Source organism: Pseudorca crassidens, chromosome 3 (genome assembly GCF_039906515.1).
Source record: "Pseudorca crassidens isolate mPseCra1 chromosome 3, mPseCra1.hap1, whole genome shotgun sequence".
In the NCBI taxonomy this organism is placed as follows: Eukaryota; Metazoa; Chordata; class Mammalia; order Artiodactyla; family Delphinidae; genus Pseudorca; species Pseudorca crassidens.
Window position 1 is genome coordinate 147519901 of NC_090298.1, and position 23372 is coordinate 147543272.

Here is a 23372-nt window from a genome sequence, read left to right on the forward strand (position 1 = left end):
GGAAAAGGAAACTGAGACTCAGCAAGACATGGGAGATGACTCCAATTTAGTCAACAGCAGGATCGGGACCCTAAATTGTGATATTTTTTCCATTAGCTACAGGGAGGAATCTCTCAAATATTTCTTGCTGGTCTTCTGTACATCCCACAGGTGTCTTAATAGAGTCAAAGCCCACTCTGTATGTAACAATAACCTTCCATTTCCTGAGAATTCCACGTACCCATCAATGTCATGCTTACATGCACTGACTCATATAATGCTCACAGTTACTCACTGAGAGCTCACAGATGAGGACACGGAGGCCCAGAGAAGTTACGACTTTGTACAAAAGGCCTCACAGCTGGGAAGCCCCTATGTGTGTGACTCTGGGGTCCCTGCTCTTAATTACCAAGCCATCCTGCCATCTCCCCCTCACTTCCTGCATGCTCCCCACTGCAGAGTTAATACCAGCTCATGGTACCTTTAGGACAACCAAGTCATGGCATCCGTCATGCAGAGTGGTCCCGTCTTCCTTCATCAACTTCACATAGGACATGGCAAAGTTCTTTTCTCCTTTATCCTTGGCTGAAAATAGCATTGTTGAGGTCAGGAAAAAAAAAGATACTTGGGCCACCCAATGATCCCACCCCTCTCCCCTTAGGGGTTTTGCAGAGATGCCATTTGGTTGGGCACTCACATTCCAGGGATGACCGATGTCGAAACATGAATCGCAGGTGGATCCTCTGCATGTCTTCAATAGGGACGGCCACCTCAATAGGCAGAAACCAGAGCTCAGGAGACAATGAGTTAAAGAGCCCTCCCCACGCCACCCCGCCCCCCGCAAAAGGCAGCCTGACCATTTAACTTAGAGTGCTGCGTGCTGATTTATTACCCAGCCATCAAGCCTGATGAACTGTAAATACATTACATAAGAACTGGCTATGAAGAGAAAATAAAGTACCAAATGTAATCCATTTGGCAAATTGCATTCCCAGCCAATGAAAAGAGATCTGTAAATTATAGTGAGGAAAAATGAATCTCTCCAAATTGATATAAAAGTCACATAACTTTAGCACAGGATTTAATGCACTGCAAACTGCACAGTGCACAGTTTCCTTACACACTCCAGGAGTCTGGGCAGTTGCAGCAGGGCTTAGAAAATTAACAGTGCCCATTAGGGGGCTTGATGGGGGACTGTCATTTATGTAAATTAATAAAAATGCTTGAATCCAATGATATTCGGGAAAATCCTAGGCCTCATTCCTCCAAGGACACTGGGCCAAGACAATCACCCCTTGGTCACCCAGTTTCACTGTCCAGTGAGTGGTCTGCTGTACCCTTGACTGAGGCGCTTTTGGCCTGTCTCTGGACTATCCTACCTCCCAAAGCCCCACAGCAATCCCTGTATTATACAATTCAGGCCCAGACAGAGAAGCTTAGCTACCTGTGAGAAAAACCACTCAGATTTTCTGTGGATACTTTCTGCTCCAGAAGATGAAATTTGAGCCCAAAGAGGTCCACCACTTGTTTGTGTGTCTCAGAGCACAAGAACTGAAAGTCACATGGGCAGCTGTTGTCCAATTCATTCTTTCACTGCATATTGAATCAATACTATAAGCTACAATCATGTGAAGCACGGGCCATGCTGACATAAGGCAGAGTCCCACTCAAAGAGCTCATGGCCCACACAGGGCAACACATAATTATCACCATGTGATGAGGGCTAGCAAAGAGATATAACTGGGGTACAAGAGAGCACAGAGAAAACAATCTGGTCCAACAGCTCTCTGACCCCAAAGCTGGGGAGGTCATTACTTTTAAGAGAGTGAGTACAGGGAGACCCACTGAGGAAAACACGAATATAGGTGACAACGCAAGAACCACTGAGGCTTGAAGAGCTACCTCTGAAAGGGAAGACTTATGAATATCTTCAGTTTGGGTTCAGAGCACAGAGTGAGTAAAGACTGCTATTAATTACAAGGCAGAGACATCTGAAGCTGTAATCAAGCTTCACTGTCCACTAAATTAATTCCGAACTCCACTTCCAATGCATGATATTCCCTTCTGCTTCAGTGTGACAATCTGGTAATGCAAATATTTGTGGTTAATGCCACTTCCATCTGAGGTACCCTCCCAACAGTGTATCTACCAGGTATTAAATAGCTTTTTATAGCCTCACATTTGCTCCCAAGCTCTGTCACTCCTCACTGCTGAGTAAAACGACACTGTGCTTGGGCACAGTCCACAAGATCACCTGACAATGCCATGGTGGCTATAGCTGCCGGGCCGCTGAAGGGTGATCAAGAGAACCGGGCGGTCGCCCACTGGGCCACTATTTCCACTGCCTGACACACCACCAGAGACATGCTAGGCTACTGTTTCAGATCTTAGGGAGTCTTAGAGTCCCCCAACTATTATCATCATCATTATTATTATTATTACCTTGACTGTTTCCATCCACCGTGGCTGTTTGACTTGATAGTACACGACGGACCGATATTCATTCATAGGTTTGTCCCCAGCTCCCACGCAAATTGCATTCTGACCCAAGAAAAATGAAAAGAGAGAAAACACTATAGAATTGCCATTTTCTACGCTTGGGCAATTTTGGTCCCGAGGCCAAGGCTGGCCACAGGGCCTGGGATAACCCTGCCTTCTTTAAGCCTTCTGCCAGGTACCCTTCTACATTACGGATTTATACATGAATGTGCCGGGCCCTGGGAGCGACAGCTGCTTAACTATAGAAATTCTATTACTTGCATTCTGGAAACCACTGAAGCGCAGCAGGAGCTGACGTGGCTGCCCTATTGTCAACGGTAACCAGCCTTGGAGCTGCTGCGCGCTGCCAGTCTTATTAATTCTATTTGTTTCCTACATCTGAATTGCACAAAGTTACCAAACAGGCTCAGATCAGCCAAGCAGCAGCCCGTTCCAATGGATTTCTGATGCTAACACACCCAGGTGCTGGCGGGAGCTGGGCAAGCGGAGGGAGCTTGGGTTTCAGACAGACACATGGGCAGAGGGGGCTAAAGGAGCCCACAGTTAGGGAGCATCTTCCAGGTACCAGGCCCATGCTAAGCACTGGGATACGGGCATGAGTCAGAGAGTAAACCTGACATGAGGGCTCACAGTGTGGTGTAGGAATCGTTATATGAGCAGACAAATCACTAGGCAATGTGAAGTGATGACAGATATATGTATCCAGTTGTCCGTTGGTATCCACAGGGGCTTGGTTCCAGGGCCCTCCCTTCCCCACCACTGATTAAAAAAAAAAAAAATCCACAGATGCTCACATCCCTTATATAAAACAGTGTAAACAGTGTAGTACAGTTGAACTTCTGCATCTGCAGATGCAGAACCTGCAGGTACAGAGGGCTGACTGTATAATACTATGGGGCACAGAGAAAGGACACCTCAGTGTCCCCTGAAGACTCAGGGACTATTTCTTGGAGGTGATGACAGTTGAAGTTCTTGAAGAAAGGTTCCAAGTTGGCTTTGAGCAGAAACACAGGAACGACGTTCTGAGAGAGAGTGAGCACAGAGCAAGCATACCTACATAGGATATTTATTCTTAAAAAAATCACCCTCAGAGTAACAAGGAATTACCTTGCAATAGAGTATGCCAACCCCTAATTCTACCTCTGTGCTCATTCCAGTTGTTTGGCCCCAAAACAAGATCTAAGGTAGGGTCACTCAGAAGGGGCCTAAGTTCAGTTTTTCTACCAGAACAAGAGATTTCAACCTCAAGTCTTCAGAGATCTAGGGACATGAGGATTGGTTTTGCAGCCCCAAGCCCCCAAACCACAAAACTGTGTGCCTCTGGGCACTTTTATGGTGAGAGAATCCATGACTCTCACTAGATTCCATCAGATTCTCCAGTGGATTCCCCACCAGGCCGAAGGACCAAAGCTGGCCACTCTGGGCCCCTGGGAAAGCAAGCTAAGCTGCGGGAAGGATAATTCTGTCCCTCTGTACTTCTGAGCTATAGGGAAAGAATGAGTTCAGTTTCAATATTGACTGATGCTACATATGGTCAGATCAAACCCATCTGAAAATAAGGCTACAGCATCCTTTCAAAACTTATCTCTGAAAAAACAAGGACAACCAGGGAACTGCAAATGAGGGAAGACATACAACTCTCTTTTCAATGGTATGGCGCCTTTCAGAACTTCTTGAGGTGCTGAACTAAAAACATGCTTCCAAAGTTGTCCTAACCATTTAGAGAGTGCTTTGTGTCCAGCATTATGCTAAGCCCTTTACACGAACTGCCTCACTCAATTCAATCCTCACAACCGCCTCTGACGATTACTGTCATTATCCCCATTTCAGAACTGAGTAAACTGAGATCTTGAGAGGTTACATCACTTGCCCCAAAAGGTACCAACGCCCGGACTACATCTCAGACCCTCTAATTCTTTGCCCAGTGTTCCCTCTGTAACAACCTAGATGCCTTCCAGCCTCCTAAGATTTATAGCTAGTGACAATGATGGGCTTAACATTTCTGTAGCTCAGCTGAATCCACATAGCTTATAAAAACTGAAAATACACATGTATCTGTGGTGAAAGTAAAGCTGCTGTACAACATGCAGCTGAATCCCACAAAACTATCCTGATGATGAAAATTTTTGATTGCCTAAAGCTGGAGAAAACAGTCTCAGTATTATTCTGAGAAAGACCTAAGACAGCTCCCTCCCTCGCAACACTTCAGAGATAAAACCGAATGTCGCTGGGTGTGTAGAAAGAGCATTGTGACCAGGGACGGGGCCGGTTTTCAGGAAAATACAGCTTTGTGCTTGTCTCCAGTGAACCTATTCAATAATTTTCCCTATTGTCCACCCCCATGGCTCCCTGTTAACAACGAGAGCCCCTAATTGGCTTCAGGTCAGTAGAAGGAAGCCTGGAAATTTTAAAGCCGACTTGGCCTTGGTGGACACACTTCAGCAGGAGGAAAAATCAGGCTCCAAACACAGGTCTTGTTTACCTTGTAGGAATCACCTGAGGAATAAATGACACCAGGGGTGTGAACGCATTTCGAGAGCCAGGAAGTGCTTTAGGCTGACAAGGTCGGTCTTATCATGGGAAGATGTCAGTTGGTGTCCACGAGGCAGTAACCAAGCCTGCGACAGCTCTACCTTTCTGGTAATAGTGAACTTCGATGAACACCTGTTATGTCAATTACCTCAGCTGGCATTCACAAGAGTAAGGTGCCACTGCTGGTCTCAGTTTCAGACAGAGTCTCCTAGGCGTAGAGAGATTATGTAATTTGCTCCAGGTCATCCCGCTAATCAGGGCTGAGCTGGGCTTTCGGCCTGGATGCCTGGCCCCAGAGGTCATGTCTTAAGCACTACACAGCACTGCCCCCCATGCCCTACCTCCAGCCCTGTAACCTGGCTGGTCTCAGAAGAGCAAAGGTCTCTCAGCCCGGCATCTGAGCATTTTTACTTCTTGAAATTGCTTTAGGTATCCCCACTGGATTGTCTGTTTGACCCCCTCAGATCCTTTCCAGGGCTTTCCTGCAGTTGGTCTGCTTTTCCTAAATGTTACCTCCTTCCTGTTGCTGAGTATTTACCACATACCAGGTGCCTTACACCTACCATTTTGTATAAACAGCAACCCCACAAGGAAGAGATTATTATTCCTCTTTTATAGACATGTAAACTTGCCCAAGATCACACAGCTAATAGGAGGGGAGGGTGGGATTTGACTGCTGTCAGTCTGATCTCAGAGCCCAGCCTATTAGCTTCTCTGCTATGGGTCCTCCTAAGCAAGGTCGTTGAGACCCCAAAGTGAGCCAAGGACAAGTCTAACCTACTCTATCCTCCGACCCCACTCTTCCTAGGAGCGGGAGGACAAATCGATACCCCTAAAGGGGACTGTTCCCACCAACATCAAACAGGAACGTTTAAGTGTGCTGCCTGACACTTAATTAGGCAGTAATATTTATTTCTGCAAGTAGAGAAAGAAAAGCCTCCCACAGGCCACCTTAGCAATTTTCAATAGTCAGTCAACTGAACTCCCCCTAACTTCCCTCACAGATGAAACTGCAAATTATCGCTGTGCCCCACAGTTACCTCTCCATTTCTGCCCCCAAATTCCTGCCTATGTATTCATCTTTGATAAGTGCGCCTGTTCAGCCTGGTTGGGTGTGACACGAAAGGATGGCAGAGTCGGAAGTACAAATGGTTCAGAAACGAGATAAGAGGTCTGCTTTCCCATTAACCGTTCCTTCTAATTTGTCCTTCGGCAACATCGAGGGCAAGCACATCAGCGTTTTAAAAAATGAGGCTGAGGTTGAAACGTTCTCCAACAGGTAGTTGGATAAAAATGACTTCAGGGCTTCCCTGGTGGCGCAGTGGTTGGGAGTCCGCCTGCCGATGCAGGGGACGCGGGTTCGTGCCCCGGTCTGGGAGGATCCCACGTGCCGCGGAGCGGCTGGACCTGTGGGCCATGGCCGCTGGGCCTGCGCGTCCGGAGCCTGTGCTCCGCGACGGGAGAGGCCACGGCGGTGGGAGGCCCGCGGACCGGGCAAAAAAAAAAAAAAAAAAGACTTCAAAGCATGGTCTATGCATTGGTGAAACCCAATTTCCCTTTCAGATAAAAACCCTCTGCTCTTCCTTTGTGTTTCTTTGAGCAAAGTGTCTTTTACTTATTTTATTTTTCAGAAAAGTTTCAAAATCCAACAAAAAGAGGATTAAGTTAAATCCTTGGATTTTGCTCAACTAGATATTAATTAATGGGACCAGTCTTTCCGAACAAAAAGGTAATTGCGATGATTTCTTTAAATTTAAAAAATAATTATGACTCTTCCCAGAATTTGATGGGAGTGGTTATTAGCCTCATTTTTTAAATGAGAAATAAATTGGAGGATTTTTTTTTAATGTACACGCATTAGAGTGAAGTGTTTAATAAGAGGGACTGGAACCTGAAATCAAACCCCATCTCTGCCATATACTAACTTTATGACCCTGGGAAAGTTGTCTCACTTGACAAAGGTTTAGTTTCCCCCTTTGTAAAAATAGGGAAAATAACAGTAATGCAACCTACTTATCACAGTGCCTGGCAGGTAGCAATGCCTCTGTGAATGCCAGTTATTCATAGGTAGAGGGTAGCAAAACCTGCCTGAGCTCCAGGCCCCCAGGCTAAAGCAGAAGATCTATCAATATTCACAGCCCTACCCTCCGGTGCTATCTGATCACCTCCTGCGGCCTAAGAGGAATATCTGCCCACGCTGAAACTTCTGCTGAGAGCTGATTTTATTTTCAGCTAAGTACTCTGAAAGGAGAAATTGAGAAGCAAAACCCTCCCACACACTGGACACAACTGCTGACAACCTTAAAGGAAATATAAGTAAATAAATGTAAACACACATGACAAATATTGTACAGGACATATGCTGTATAAATATAGCAATATGCTTTGCATTCTTGAATTCACTCTGCTGGCCCTCTGGAGACCAATTTACGGATAAGGCTTTCCACCAGAATGTCTGGCTGAGTGCTAGAGAGTTAGATTAAGTGTTGGGAATGTCTGTTTTGAGGACATCCTGAGTCTTCACACCAGCCCAAGGCTCTGTATTGATCCTTTTTCTTGCCATGGAATTTTGCCTGAATAAACCAGCTCAGGTTTCGATGAGAACAACATTTTAACTGTGAAAAGCTAACCTATAAACTGAGGTGCCAAGCAAAAAAAAGAAGAGGTCATGAAAGGAAAGGAACAGACACTGAAAAGCCAACTGCTTTGGGGTAAAGAAAGAACAACACCAGGTCTTATTACGGGCTACTGTGCCAGCCAAGCTCTAAAGGTGTCGATCCCTTACTCAACACCACCCCGCAGGCCCCTGGCATTTAGAGAGCAGTATCGGGAACGGGAAAAGAAAATCTTTATGAACAGAGGCACCCTAGGGGAGCCCTGTCACCCAGAGCAACAGCAGGGTCCCTTACAGGAAGCGTTTTGCCATCCTCCGCGCACACACACATGATCACTTCCACATTCCTCTGAGTGGTCTTGTTGTACTTGTCAAAGTCACCTTGTAAGAGAGTGATGTAGATGTCGTTCCTGACGTCCCCTGTGGCACAGGGAGAGAGACAACAGTTGGAGTCTGTGTAGCAGGAGAGGCACTGACTAGAGGGCGCGGGGAGTTGGGGAGCTGGTGGAAGTGCCACACCTTGTCTGTTAATGAAGTTAAAATCAGAACGATTTGGAAAAGCATTTTTACTTCATCAGGGAGGCTGGAGCAGTAGGTAACAAGTGGATGGAGGAACAGTAGGAAATGAGTTGCAAAAAGGGAGGTAGGATGGTCACCACTGGTCGTATTTTTTTCTCCATTAAAAATCATTTAATTTTCATCCTCTAGTGACACCTTCTGGGAAGGCAAAGGCAAACTCCAATTGGATTGATCTTGGTGCATGAATAACAACCACAGATGGTTCTCTCCGCAGATCTCTTACTGTGCAGAAGAAGACAGAATGACTTTCTGTGTCCGAGGAACACGGTTGGGGTGAGGGACGAGGTGTGGAGGGTCTTCAGGAATGGGGGGGTGAGAGCTGAAAACCCTACAGGGGAATGCACAAGGGACTGATGTCTCAGTGAAGCAGGCATAGCTAAATTACACCACCAGTGGACCACCATGCAACTGTGGACAGAAGGGGTAAGTCAGCGAGAGTGGTTATGGACACAAGTCTTAGACTCAAGTTTCAGGCAAAGAGGGAAGTTTCTAAAGAGTGCTATCATGCAGTCCCATTTACTTTCTTTTATTACATACACATTTGGAAAATACGTATCGTGGTTACTTCTGGAGACAAAGATTTGAGAGAGCTTTTAAGGTTTCACTTTAAATCTTTTCATGCCATTTGGACATTTTACAATGAGCGTGGACTCTTTTGGTAATAAAAAAATAGCTTAGCAATTTAAGAGAATGTCAGTATTCACCCCAGAAGGAGTGAAATTATTCCACGTGTAGTAAAGTGGAAAGGATGTCCATGATAAATTATTAAGTGAGAAGTGAGCTGCAGAACGCTATGTAAAGTATAATAAGTAATGGTATATGAAGTATATGAAGTGTGGTTCCCATTTGTGGGGGGGTGGGTGCATGTGTGTATATTTATGTGCTTGTGTTTATTATGTGAATGCACAGAAGATTTCTGGATATATAACAATTGTTTTCAGTGGTTACCTTCAGAGAGAGAAATAGAGAAAAGCAGTAGAAAAGAAGTAGTTGACTTTTTAAAAAGAAAATGGATCACACTAGCTAGACCACCCCCAGCCCCGCCCAGGGGGAAGGAGAACCTGGCATGATGATCTCCGGGAAGCCCAGCTTCCTGGCCACCACGGTGGTCCTGTCCACCAGGTGTGGGTAGTCCTTGCGGATCTGAATGATGTCACCCACAAGCATCTTCATGGTCACCCAGAGGCCTGGAAGGGAATGCTCATGGTGAAGAGTCAACTTCAAGGTGTTCCCTCAGCCTCACCCTCCCATCATCTCTCCCCTTGGTCTCTCTCTGGAGGAGACCATGGAAGCAGAGACAAGCGGCCACAGACGCAGTGACCCAGCCCCGGGGGAGGATGCAAGGCAGGATGCAGAGGGGCTCTAGAGCAAGACACCTCCAACTTAAATCCCACAGGTTACTTCTGGCAGGATCAACTTCTGCCAAATCATTGCACCCTTCTAAACCCAGACTTTGTAAAGTGGGTTTGATACCATCTATCTCACAGGACCGTGGGAAGGATGAAATTGAACAAGGAAACATTTTACAGTGCCTGACACATAGGAGATAGGCTATACCAATTCCCTTCTTCCTTCAGGCACTAGGACATGCCTCCTTCTGCTTCCCATTTAGAGATTTCCAGCTCTGTAGATCACACTCCCCCATTCCTCACAACGGTCTGTCTGGAAGGAAGGCTATGTTTCCCAGGGTTTAGGAGTTTGATCTGTTTGCCACAGAATCAAGGGATCTCAAGCTGAAGTCAGGCCCAGCCCACTTGGCCTGTTGGCACTCTACCTTGCCCTCCGCTGTCTCCCTTGGAGGCTGTGACTTTGCCCAGCAGGCTGTGCAGGAAGTCATTCTCAGCTGTCACCCTAGAAAGGAAAAGAGAGCACAAAATACTTGCGTGGTACCCCCATGGGGTCCCTACCTTGTGGTTCCAGGAGCTCCAGAAAGCTGCCCAACCCCTCCATACACCTTAGGTGAAAAGTGAGCCTGCCCATGTCAGCTCAGAGAGTGTACCTGCCATCAAGAAGCACATCTCTCTTTTTCACAGAGCAACATGGCTCTGAAATTTGGGGAATACCAATGCTACAAGTAGAGGCCATTTTTATTCCTAGGAAAACTCTTAAAAAGGAAGGATTCCCAAGCCCTCAAAATGAGCTCAGCAAGGTGGAAAAGGCTTTAGCTGCTCATACTAAGTCCTAATCCCATGACTTAGAGTCACTGACCTCATTATCTGTAACAAAACACCATCCTCCTTAGACAAACGAGGACAAAGTTCTGAAACTACGGATCTGGCTTTCTCAAACTTGTTTTAGATCAAGGAAAGGATATTCACCCTCCTCACTACCCTCCTCTAAAGTCATGGATATTTCCACCCGCAAGAATTAGGTTCTGATTTCCTGTTATATGCTCCTGATACGCTGCTGCTTCACAGCTTCATGGTCCCTGTCATACTTAGTCTTTTGTTCATTTAATTCTGCATCTAAACATAAGCTTCAGGAAGAAAGGGCCACGTCGACCTTGTTCCCCACCTCATCCCCCCACGCCTGGCACAACGCCCAGCCCTCTGCCAGCCTTCAGTCAAAGTCCGTTGAATAAATAACATCTGATGAACGAATAGGTGAGAAGCTGGTTGGTTTTTTGTTCACCCCAAATTCATAGTTCATCTAAGGGTTCAATCTTGGTGGTGTACATTCAATAGGTTGGGACAAATATATAACAACATATGTCCATCCCTCCCACACTCCTGATAACTACTCATCCCTTTGTTGTCTCCATAGTTTTGCCTTTTCCAGAATGTTATATAGTTGAAATCATACAGTATGTAGCCTTCTCAGATTGGCTTCTTTCACTTCTAATACACATTTAAGGTTCCTCCATGTCTTTTCGTGGCTTAATAGCTCATTTCTTCTTAGTTCTGAATGGTATTCCATTGTCTTGAACGTACCACAGTTTATTTATCCATTCACCTACCGAAGGACATCTTGGTTGCTTCCAAGTTTGGGCAACTATGAATAAAGCTGCTATAAACATTTGTGTGCAGGTTTTTGTGTGGACATATTTTCAACTTCTTTGAGTAAATACCAAGAAGCATGATTGTTGGATCATATGGTAAGAGTATGCTTAATTTTATAAGAAACCAACACACTGTCTTCCAAAGTGGCTGCGCCATTTTGCGTTCCCACCAGCAATGGGTAAGAATATTTGTTGCTTCACATCCTCACCAGTATTTTGGTGTCGTTAGTGTTCTGGATTTTGGCCACTCTGATGGGTATGTAGTAGTTATCTCATTGTTGTTTTAATTTGCATTTCCCCGATGACATTTGATGTGGAACATCTTTTCATGTGCTTAATTGCCATTTGTATATCTACTTTGGTAAGGGGTCTGTTAAGGTCTTTGGCCCATTTTTAAATTGGGTCATTTTCTTATGGTTGATTTTTAATAGTTCTTTGTATAAGCTGCTTGGTTTTGAATGCCTCAGCACTGAGACCATCATTCTCAACCTGCCCTCCTCCTGGGAGGTCCTACCTGGGCTATCATCAACTCAGGGAATCAGTTCACCCTGCTTTTGTGTGGCCCTCAATCAGAAAGGATGTGGTTTCAGAGAATGGAAAGAAATGGGAAATCTCTCACGGGTGAAAAGGGATGAAGTGCTGCTTTTCTTCATCACTCTCTGCTTTCCCCTTGATGATGTCTGTTATATCCATAACTAGAAAGAAAAGAGAAATGAATTAATGGTTTAAGCCCTCTTGCTCCCAGGAAAGGGTAAGAATGGGATGAGCTTGTAGGGCAGGAGGCTGGGACAGGAAAGCCTAAAAAGGCAAGCAAGCCAGCATGAGACGATATACAGACAGCAAGGATTCATTACAGGCAACAACTGGCAAACGCCTCTGGGCAAACCGGGCTGGGAGGTCAACAGTCAGGGAAGCATCCAAGAACCCAGGGCTTGGCAGAGGCCAAAAGGAAAGAGTCAGAGCCGTGCTTATGGAATTAAGCTTATGGAATTAATTAGGTTTGGACCTGACATATTTGTACTGGATGTTTACTGTGCTGACAAAACCCAAGCGCGGTGACTCCCTGTGGCATCTGAACACTTATTCACCCTCTTTTCGTAAACGTGCTCATAGGCACAGACACGTTATCTGTGGATCCTTGAACCCTGCATTTCCAGAGGGATCCTCTGAAACTTCTTAAATCAGCCACTGAAGGTCCATAAAAAACCAAGGTAAAGAACTCCTGCACTAGAGCAGGGATTATAGAAATGGGGGCAGGGGGAGGAGCACTGAGACATGCTAGCCAAATAGAGCCAAAACCCTAGTAGCATGAAATTCCTCAAACACTCCAGGCCCCAGTCAGGGAGCCATTAAAACTGCTTGGGTAATAATCAACTAGTGATTGCATCTAGCTCAAGAGAGGAGGTATGGAACTGAGAGAAGGAGGGGAAACTGTTATTGGAACCTGACCAGCATCCATTCTCTCTGATGAACAGAACCCCCCCTTGCCCATTCTCAGTGAGAATGATTTGGGTAGAACCATCTCCCTCTGGCTCCAGAGTTTTTCATACTGTAAATTCAATTGAGTTCCTGGATCCAGCTATGCCTGAAGCAATCTACTGCTAAACCTTTCAGTTACACCAGATTGCTGTCACCTGAAACCAAAAGAGAGAGCCAGCTACACCTGGAGACAAAGACACACTTTGCAGTAAGGCTGAAGGACCCTCACTGCCTTAACAGGGACATTGTGATGCCAAAAGTGTCCCTCATATAGAATCAGAGAATTTAGACCAAGGCATGGATCAACCAGGTCCAAGTCCCTCATTTTGCAGATAATGAAACTAAGGCCCTGGGGAATAAGCTTGTCCAAGATCGCCTAGCTAGCTAGCTAGCAATAATGCTAAGCTGAAACACCAGCTGGCTCAGTATAAGCTAACTTCTTCCGCTTCGCCACTTTGCAAGCAGTGCCAGGGGACTCACTGGACAGCCAGCTGGTTTGTGATAACAGAAGATCAGGGTGTCCTGAAGTGAGAAACCTGAAACACTGGGTTTAGATATGGTATACAAGGATTATAAATGGTACACAACTAAAATGTTATACTTTTAAAAAAAGAAGTAAAACTCCCATATCAAATTGCTATTTCCACAGGTATTTAAATTGTCTTTTAAGAAAAAAAATGTACTTCAGTTTAAATAAAGAAGGTTCCTTAAGAGAAAATATATTGGGTAAATAATAGTGCAAGTGATAGTCAAATATAACAAAAACTGTAAAAGTGGGACAAGAATGGTGAAGTCTTGGAAACCCCCAAGGGAGTTAAGGCTTGGAAGCAGTGTGGAGGCACTGCCGCTCTCAAGCAGCCTCATTCGGTTATGCCAGCTCTCCACACGTCCACTTCCAGCTGGGATTTCTATGTGTGGTGGGTGACTCATTCTGTGTAACTGCATTTCCTGTCCTGGATATTTTTTTTAAAATGATTTGCTCCTCATAATTAGATCCCACCCATATTGTTCTTCCTTTTTCACTGTGCTGGGGAGTGAAGGTGCCGACTGCTCAGACTGCACTGTGGTCCCAGCGCTCTGCTCCAGACACGGGGATTCCATCATTCACCGTCTTCACCATAAATCTAGACTTAGTTACCAATTATTTTGATTTAGTCACAGGAAATGTAGGTATTAGGGGTTGTCTGGCCTAAGTTTTTGAGGGGGGGAGGGCAAGGAGGAGAGCGAAAGAAAAAAAATCTTCAAAATTCAGTCATATAAAATGTGCACTCCAGTAACAGTTAGTGCTGTGTGGTGTGTCATTACCTGCCACCCCAAAAGGCCGCCTCAGTCCCTGCGTGCATTTCTTTGTGTTCGTATCCTTAAGATCCATCTTCCCAACTCGGACTATTTGACAAATCAAGTAAATTTTATCCCTGTTGAGGTCTTTGTTTCCAAGATCCTGTAAGGCAGGAAACGAATAGTTACACACCATGTGTCTAATGAACAAAAAGTAGAAAAGCAAACTCAGTAATAGTAAATTCTGGGGGTGGGGGGAGGTTGGTGCTTAGCACTTAGCATCCATGGACCAATCATACAGTTAGTCCTGGGAAAGGCGGAAAACAAAGCTATCACCCCCGTTTCACACATAAGAAAGGTGAGTTTTGGAAAGGAAATTGGGTGACAGGGCTCTGGTGTTCAATCCCAATTCTTCCACCTCAAACTGATGGGAAGAGAAGGATAGAGGTACAGTATCAGTTGTATAGGTAGCCGTCTCTATATACCAGCTGATGTATCCAAAAATAGCATTTGCTGCAAATGACTCCATCCACCTGGTCATCGCTCAGCACCTCTGAGGGAGAAGGCAAAAGGAGGAAGGAAAAATCCTAACAATCACCGTTTACTGAGCACCTAATGCATGTATATCACTCGGGGTTGGGTTGTTGTGACACCAAACAACCCCAATATCTGAGCTTCTAACACAACAGGGTTTATTTCCAGCTCAGGCTACCGGTCCAGTGCAGATGGGCGGGGGCTCCACTCACTCACTCTGGGCCCCTGGCTGCTGGAGGATCTATCCTGTCACAATAGGTGCACTCACTGTCCCCAGAGCAGGGGAAGGTAACGGGGCAAATCACTCACTGGCTCTTAAAGCTCCCACCCAGAAGAGAGGCATATCACTTCCACTTCCATTTCAGTGACCAAAGCAAGGGCCGTGGCCACACCTAACTGCAAGGGGGACAGGGGTGGGCTCAGGAGGAGGAACGCTGAAACCGTGAACTAAGCTGACGTCTCAAGCCCTGTGCTCAGTGTTGCACACATCATCGTCTTATTTGATCCTTCACAACACTCCGAAGTCCCATCACTAATACTGTTACTGCAGCCCCATTTGACATATGGGGAAACTGAGACACAAAGAAGATAAGGGTCTTCCCCGAGGACATGACCTCAGTCCTTGCAGACACTGTCCGGTCACTCTGACCCCAAAGTCCATCCACCTAACCACCACCATACATTTCTTTCACCATCCAAAGGCACACAGGAAGGGAAACCACCTGGACTACCTCAGCATTCAAGTGCCCTGCTCAAATCTAAAAGCTTCGGTGTTCCTGGCACCCCCTTCCAGCTCAGATCAGCTGGAGAAGGGATGTCAAGGCATGTTGTTGGCATCAGAGCAGAGATTCCTGGGCCTGGCCTCACTAGAGAATAGTCGCTTCTCTTCTGAGTTAATCCTCATGCAGGCATAGGTACTGGGAGCAGCCTGTCAGCTGACATCAGAGCCAGGGCCTGGGTAAAGCAGCCATCCCCAGCCTCTCACTGTGGCTGGTGTGGGAAGAAGAGGGAGGGGTGTGCAGAGTCTCTGGGAACAAGACATGGCCTCAAAGTGGTCCACAGCTTCCTGCTTGGGGGTTTATGTGTCAATGTGGACAGGCTATGCTGCCTAGTTGCCTGATCAAACACTAGTCTAGATGTTGCTGTGAGGTATTTTGTAGGTCTGATTAGCATCTACAATCAGTTAACTTTAAGTAAAGGACACACCTTCCATAACGTAGGTGGGCCTCATCCAATCAGTTGAAGGTCTTAAGAACAGAATGCGAGGTTTCCCAGCGAAGAAGGAATTCTGCCTCGAGACTAGAGCATAGAAATCCTCCCTGAGTTTCCAGCCTGCCATCCAGCCCTACAGATTTCAAACCTGTCAGCCCCCACAATCACATGAGCCAAATCCTCACAACAAATCTACCTATTTACGTATCTTCCTGGTTCAACTTCCCTGGAGAATCTTCACTGATACAAGGGCTGTCCTTTCAAAGCTGGAGGAATGGACAGCTGCTTCTCCACTCTCCCAAGTCTCCCCACTGGGCAGGGAGACAGGGGAGAGGCGGCTTTCTGATGGAGGCAGCCCCTCCACTCATTTGCATCTCCCGCCTTGCCCAGCAGGCAGCTGAGTTTGAGATTCCAATTATCTCACATCCAGATGGTGGGACAGCCTCTTCTCTGGCCTGCCTGACTCCTTCCTCCAACCCACCCTGAAATCCCCCTGAAACTCATCTTTACGAGCCATGTTCATCATTTCATTTCTCTCCCCGCAACAATGTTAATAGCTCGATATTTGCTACCCTGTTAGTGCTAGTTTTCCCCAGCTGACATGAAATATCCTAGACAAAATATATTTCCAGCTGTCCTATCCCACTGATTCCCCACTATTCTCAGCATGCAAGTACTCTATTTTTGTCACAAAGATTTCTTTATTGTTCCACAAACACACAATGTTCACTTTCGACTCTAGATCTTTCTTCCTAAGCCCCACATCTGTACCTCCACCTCTAAAGTTTACCCCTTATTCCTCTATATATCCAAATCCTTTCCATCCTTAACAGCTCAAGTCCTGCTTCCCTCACAACGACCTCCATCCCTAATTACTTCCCTCCTCCCATTAGGATTTTTTGTATTTTTGAAATATCTATATTTGTATCTTTCAGAGGCATTCCAGAGACACAGAAGCCCTGCCACCTGACAGGTTCCTTCCTAAATGTTATGGGATGAATTATGTCTCCCCCAAACTCATATGTTGACCCCTTCATGTCTTAGAATGTGACTGTATTTGGAGACAGGGCATTTAAAGAGGTGATTAAGCTAAAATGAGGTCATTAGGGTGAGCTCTAATCCAGTATGACTCGTGTCCTGATAAGAAGAGGAGTTTAGGACACAGACACACAGAAGGACAGTCACATGAACACACAAGGAGAAGGTGGCCATCTGCAAGCCAAGGAGAGAGGCCTCAGAAGAAACCAACACTGCCAACACCTTGATCTTGGATTTCCAGCTACCGGAACTGTGAGAAAATACATTTCTATTGTTTAAGCCACCCCGTCTATGGTACTTTGTAATGACAGCCCTAGCAAATTAATACACTAGGTAACTATTTAAGATTCCTAGGTAAGTCCATTTTCCACTCCTCTTCTCTGAAAAAATTTCACTTGCTCAAAAGAAGACACGAGACCTTTAAGAGCTTCCTCATCAGAGGCCCTTGGTACTAGAGAAGCTTATTGCTATGAGAGCAAAGTAAAAATGCTTGAACACAGGTCATTCTCTGGAGAGTGTATAAACAGGCAATCTCAGAACTAGGCTTCAGTCTGCGGTGTCTCCCGATCATTCTCACTCGGGCCTCACAAAACTCAGACGTTTGGGGCAGCTGAGACACGAAACTTAAAACACGCGCTACCTGATTTAGTCATTCATCAGTGTTCCTTTTACTGTTCAGTCTTGTCCCCCACGTGTTAGCAGCAACCCCCAAACTGGGCAAAGTCTTAGGAAACCTCGCGGTATGTGCGCTTTCCTCTTACAGGGCCACGGAGGGTGAACGCTCATAAAGCAGACGGAAGGGAAACGCCACCATCAGCCCAAGCCACGTGCCAGCTTCTTGGGCTCTGCCTCCAAGGAGGAGACTAGGAAGAGCTGACATCCGGAGACAGGAGAAAGGAGGCCAGCAAGGCATGTGCCTGCCGAGTCGTATCTCATATCGAAAACATCACCTCGATGCCCAACTGAAAGTAATTCCCAGTCAAACGCCATCACATCACCCTGTTTTAATTATCTGCATGGCATGGATTGCCTTCTGAGATCTCTCTTATTTATTCATTTAATTATTTTCTGAATTCCCCCCATCACACCCTGAGGGCAGGAGCCTATCAGCTTACTCACTGCTGTATCCCCAGACACAGCACAGAGCTTACACACAGTAGGTGCTCACTGGGTAGCACTTGAATCAATAAAAGAAGCTAGAGCACCGTGACGTTCCTTGTCCTGAAATGAAGATTCCCATCATTTCAAGAGAAGGAAGTGTCAACCCATTAAACCAGTCAACCAAGGCTCTCAAGTTCGTTTGCTGTGTGAAGAAGAGGTGGTGGCACAGGCAGAATTCCGCAAAGGCAGGACCACATTCTCATTATTATTGAGTGACACAAATTTACTGATGACCTTTCCTGCACGTTTACATCATGAATTGGTTCTCTGCAAAATGAACCACTGATTGATTCCCCGTCCCTCTCCCTCTTGTGAAACATCTGTCTCTTGGTTTAATCAGGAAGCCCCGTGGGACTCTCCTATTTATCAAGAAAATAAATAGGCTCCTCCTTCTAACTAATAATAGACAAACGGCACCGAGGCACATTTATATATGCCAAGAAAACTTTGTCTAAGCAATTAGGATCTATGATCTTATTCCATGCCTCTAGCCCATTTTTCAGGAAATAACGAACAAAATAAATCAGCTGCACTCCAATCTAATTGTAACATAAGACATAGAACTTAATGGCCTGTAACTGGAAAATTATTGTGGAGCAAGGTAGGTTAATCCAGCATGTCGGTCACTCTGTAATGCCCAAACCCCTCCCTCGCTCCTCCTCTGTAATCTCTCTTGCTAACACAGGTGACACAGTGAAAAATCTCATAAATGCTCTTCTCCCCAGAGGTGCTTGCAGAAAACACCAATATCCTCAGATATCTTAAGATCATACTCTGAACACCACTCGGTGAAAACAGAAGAGAGGGGTTTCTGCTGGAAATGATAACTCTTATCTCCTTCTTTCCACTGCTTCTCCTTTCTAGAACTAAAAAGCCAGTTCACTCTCAGAAATAAATCATCCAAATAGCAATTGATTTCAACATTTCTCTGTTACGTCTTGCCTGGTGAGTATTGGTATTTAGAAGGATGATCCCAGGGAATCGTAAGATCTTTAGTCATCTATGACTTAATTATGTTCAGAATGTCTAATTTACCAAGGCAGTCAATGTTCTAGGAAGGCCTTTTTTAATCTGATGTATTTTGGAAAGGTTTCTAGATGGTCTGAACCAAAGTCAGGAACTCAAGTTAACCATGAATCAACCAGAAAATCAGAGTAGCTGCTGTACCTAGCCCACCTAGACATTACTGCTGGAAGAGGCTTGTGCTTGTTCACACAGTGCTCTGCACTGGGTACACACGAGTAAGATAGGGAGCGAGGAAGAGAGAGCAAGGAGGAGATCCATCTTCCCAATAGCTTCCTTTTACAGAAAGCCCAGAACACAGCTCTGCACCAAGGCCACGCTCCCTCCTGAGTGCCTGACCAGCCCCATCTCCAAGATCATGTCCGTGAGTATGGGATGTGGTACAAGAGGACAGTGCACACCTACCGTGAAGACCACCTTCAGGTTGTTGAGCATCTCAATCTCCTTTGGGAAGCCCCTGCTGCCCCATCGCACCAGGTAGTTCTCGCTGTGGGAAGAGGGGTGGCAACCCATTACTGCTAGGGGTCTCAATATTCATAAGGTAAAAATATTCACCAAGCCTCTGCTATGAGCCCAACACCAAGCTGGCAACTGGGGACATGGGAGTGTCTGAGACAGGCTCTCCATGTCTGTCCCTCCCTCCAGGAGATCACAGTCCCGTCAGGGAGACAGACGTTAGACAGGCAGGGGTAAGGAATTACTAACACTTGGTACTCACAACCTCTTTCCCTCCGCCATCTAGTAAGCAAATTCTAACCCAGCTATCTAATATTTTTGAAGAGCAGCAGCATTCTCTGTAGAGGTGATAAAGAGTGGCAGAAGTGAGAGGGAAAGGATTTTTGTACGTTTTGCTGGGCATTAAGAATGTATTTGTCCTTCCCACCCTATTCCCCTTTCAAGATTGAGTAAAGATCTGCATTATTTTAAATTATCCATTAGATGTCGGACCGTTTCCTTGAAGGAATGTCACACTGTGTTGGACCATAGAGGGCCTTAGCCATTATCTGAGATACACTTAAGTAATGATTTAAATGCAGTCGTGGCAACTATTTATATGCAATCATGCTACAAAAAAAAAGTTCAGGATGTTGTGAGAATGTATTATCAGAAGAACCATGCCTAGGCTGGGTGGTTAGGGAAGTCTTTGCTGAGGATGTGACATGTAAATAAAGTTGGTCAGGAAAAAGAGAGTGGGAAAGGGAAATGTTTCAGGCAAAGCAAACATGTGTGCAAAGGCCCTGAGACAGGACGGAGTTTGATGCACCTAAAAGACAGATCCAAGGGGAAAATGGTAAGAGAAAAATTAGAAAGATGGGCCAGCCCATGTAGGCTTTACAGGCCATTCAAGGATTCTGACTTGATCCTGATAGTAATGAGAACCCACTGACAGGTTTTATGAAGGGCAGTCACACAGTTCTGACATCTGATCATTCATCAATACACATCTTCTAGCAATCATACACACAACCCTGTGTGGTTCATACTAGTCAGTCTAGCTGCATCGACAAGATCAGGAAACCTAGCATTCTTTAACTTAGGAGAAGCTTGGTAGAGTTTGCTGAGTTGAGTCATTCAGTTTTCCATGCCATCCAGGAGCATATAGTTGCTTCTAAATAAATGCCCGTTATCTTGAATCAGGATACAAACAAAATAAAACTCAAAACCCAAGTCAGCCCAAAAAAGGCATAATAAGAGAATTCAGCAAAGTGCCTTCTTTTTAGAGGTTTGTTCTCTCTGATGCCTTGTTTTTTTCTCTCCACTCACCCCTAGAAGACTATTAAGAGCAGTCTGAGCAAGGTTCAAGGGGGAAATAGAACTTACAACAAAAAGAAAACTGTCCCAGATTAACCAATGGTTAAAATTTAATCAAGTTAAATGTATTTTTTTTTTTTTAGTAAGATCTAAAATTTTTAGTGGAATTTTCAGCAAAATAACCAAGAAGTCTCCAAGGCTCCATCCCCCCCCCCAAATTGTTTTAATTATTTTCCATTGGTTATTTCTGGACTGTCATAGTGAAATACCTGGGTATTTCCCAGGACCTTTAATCACATGTGGCATGTCCAGTAGAGAACTAGCCTGCTAGGTCTAAACTCTAGGCACCAGCAATTTTCTTCTAGGGGAAAGAGAATCATAAATCAGAAAAGCAATTAGAGGGCTGAGCTGGCCCCATCCATCTTTGCCCAGGAAGACCTGGGTGGTAAATCTGAAGGCCTACTGGCACCCAGACAGGTAAGACCTCTTCCACCCTCCTCAGGGGAAGAGGGAGAACCATTCCAACTCTTTCTTGAGCTCCTTTTGGAAATTAGCCTTGCCACTGGCCTGATGCCTGAACTGCTTTCTTTTTCATACTACCAAAATTTATCTTAACTTTCCCAAACCAAATCTCTGCAGGCTCCATTGGAATCGGACCATCGTACATCCCAATACTGAAAGGTTGGTCCCAGCCAAATTCTCCCCAGCTCACATCTGGGCCACACTGAGGATGCCCTAACTTGCCTGTGGCTCACTGTATGCACACGCTGGCTAGGGAAGGCAGGAATGGAGAAATTTGGTTTCTTAGGGAGAGAACAGCTACCCAGAGTCAGACCGACTTGGGGGAGTGCTTCCACGTTCCCCTGCCCCTTTCCTGTATCATGCCTCTTCTCTTCTTTCTTTGTTTTCTACTTTTTTTTTATCCTTGGGGCGGGGGAGGGAGCAGGGTTCTGCCCCTTTGTCCCCTTCCTCCTCAGCCCTCACTCTCCCAAGGGCTTCCCTGTGTCTCTGGCACTCTCAGAGGCATCACTCAGGCATGCCCCATCGAGCGCATCATTCGGTGTGGCGCATCGGGGAACAGAGCTGCCACCTCACTGATCCACTGCCTCCCTCCACAGGGCTGGTTCAGGCCATCCATCACTTAGATGAGCCAGCAGGCCAGGCACCCTTGTCAATTCAGCCATGAGGAATCTTTGTGTTTTCTGAGAGGCAGGGAGTGCTTTTGGGATCTTTGTCACAGGTGCCTTGGAGCAGCTGACAGGGAACAGCAAGGGGCCTATGACACACAGACCATCTCAAAGTGGGTTCTAAGGGAGCAGGTACACTTGTTCACAGTGTCTGCTGAGGCCTAGCCAGATGAGCTGGGCTCATTCTTTAAATTAGGGATTTAAGTTTGCTATAAAGAATAGCTTTCCACCGCAACAGTGCTAAGACCCTGGTGAGAACCACTGAGGATATTTGATACAACTCTTTCCTTGGTGACAGACTAAAACTGGAAACTAGCTTATCTTCGGAGTCAGATGGACTTGGGTGAACAGCTCAGTTCCGCCATTTATAAATATATGTGCCTTTGAGCAAGTCACCTGACCTCTCTGAGCCTCATTTTCTCACCCAAATCACAGGGAGTAATGACGATTATGTGAGATCATATACAGACCTCAGTTCCGTCTTCTTAGATGGACAGCCCCTCTATATTTACTAAATGTCTCCATGAGAGCCATTATTTTCTAAAGTGAATTTTATAATTCAGTAGGAACTATATGTTATCTCCTTTAATCATCAACACAACCAAGGTAAGAAGATATCATTTTCTCCATAGAAGCAGAAGGATCATGCTCCAGCTCCACTGTACTGCGTTAACTGGGATCTCAAATACAGGACCACGTGTTGGCTCAGAACCCCACTGGAGGGGACAGGCAGTGGTCACCTGGGTGGAAGGATGGACTGAGCCATAAGCAGACGACAGGGCTGGTGGTGGGGGCCAGAAGTACATCAAAGTCTTTCCTCTGGAGATTCCCAAACGTGTTTTCCCTTCTTCGAGCTGAGGTACCTGGAAGTTCCCTTACTTTTTCCATTTCCAAGAACAATTAATTAAGGTAGTAACAATGATAACCACTGCCACTTGGAGCACCATGTGCCAGGCCCTGTGCTTCCTGTGCTTTTACTTATTAAAGTCTAACTAAAAGAAATGACCCCGTGAGGTTGACATCTACATTTTGCAAATGGGAAACTCAGGCTTAAGAAAGATTAACAACGTGCCCAAGGTTAAGAAAGAGTAAATGGTGGGGGCACGATGTGAACCCACACAGATTCCAGAGCCCACACTCTTAGCCTGCTACTGCCATTGAGGACAGGGCGTTTTCACTATTCATTTCTTAACTCTCCTTTTAAAATAGGTATTTTTATTCTATTCAGTGCTACCTGTCTGAATCTTGTTATTTCTGGTTGTTTTCCAGTAATCAAAGAACTGTTTACAAAACCCTACGGTGTAACCATAACCCTACTCTGGGAAAAAAAAAAAGTGGTGAAAGTAACATTTCCACCTGACTCCCACACCCTAAAAGAAGTTATTTCCACATTCTCAGCTAGACTGTTTCTCTACTGGGTGGGAATTTCTCCACAAGTGATGGCGGAAGGAAAAGGCACTCTGAGCTCTGCCAACTCCAACCTCCCGAATACAGAGAAGTCAGGCAA

At 45.6% G+C, this 23372-nt stretch overlaps 1 protein-coding gene across 1 annotated transcript in view; it reads right to left on the minus strand.

The window, feature by feature from the left end:
- The window catches only part of DOCK2 (dedicator of cytokinesis 2), a 405630-nt gene that overhangs the window by 340318 nt on the left and 41940 nt on the right, over window positions 1–23372 (minus strand). The window contains exons 9-17 of the mRNA XM_067732884.1: window positions 19332–19413; window positions 13986–14121; window positions 11821–11896; window positions 9978–10054; window positions 9265–9390; window positions 7920–8044; window positions 2422–2520; window positions 677–749; window positions 461–564 (exon numbers count right to left, since the gene is read on the minus strand). Of these exons, the coding sequence (XP_067588985.1) occupies window positions 461–564; window positions 677–749; window positions 2422–2520; window positions 7920–8044; window positions 9265–9390; window positions 9978–10054; window positions 11821–11896; window positions 13986–14121; window positions 19332–19413 (898 nt within the window). The remainder of the gene's footprint in view (window positions 1–460; window positions 565–676; window positions 750–2421; window positions 2521–7919; window positions 8045–9264; window positions 9391–9977; window positions 10055–11820; window positions 11897–13985; window positions 14122–19331; window positions 19414–23372) is intronic.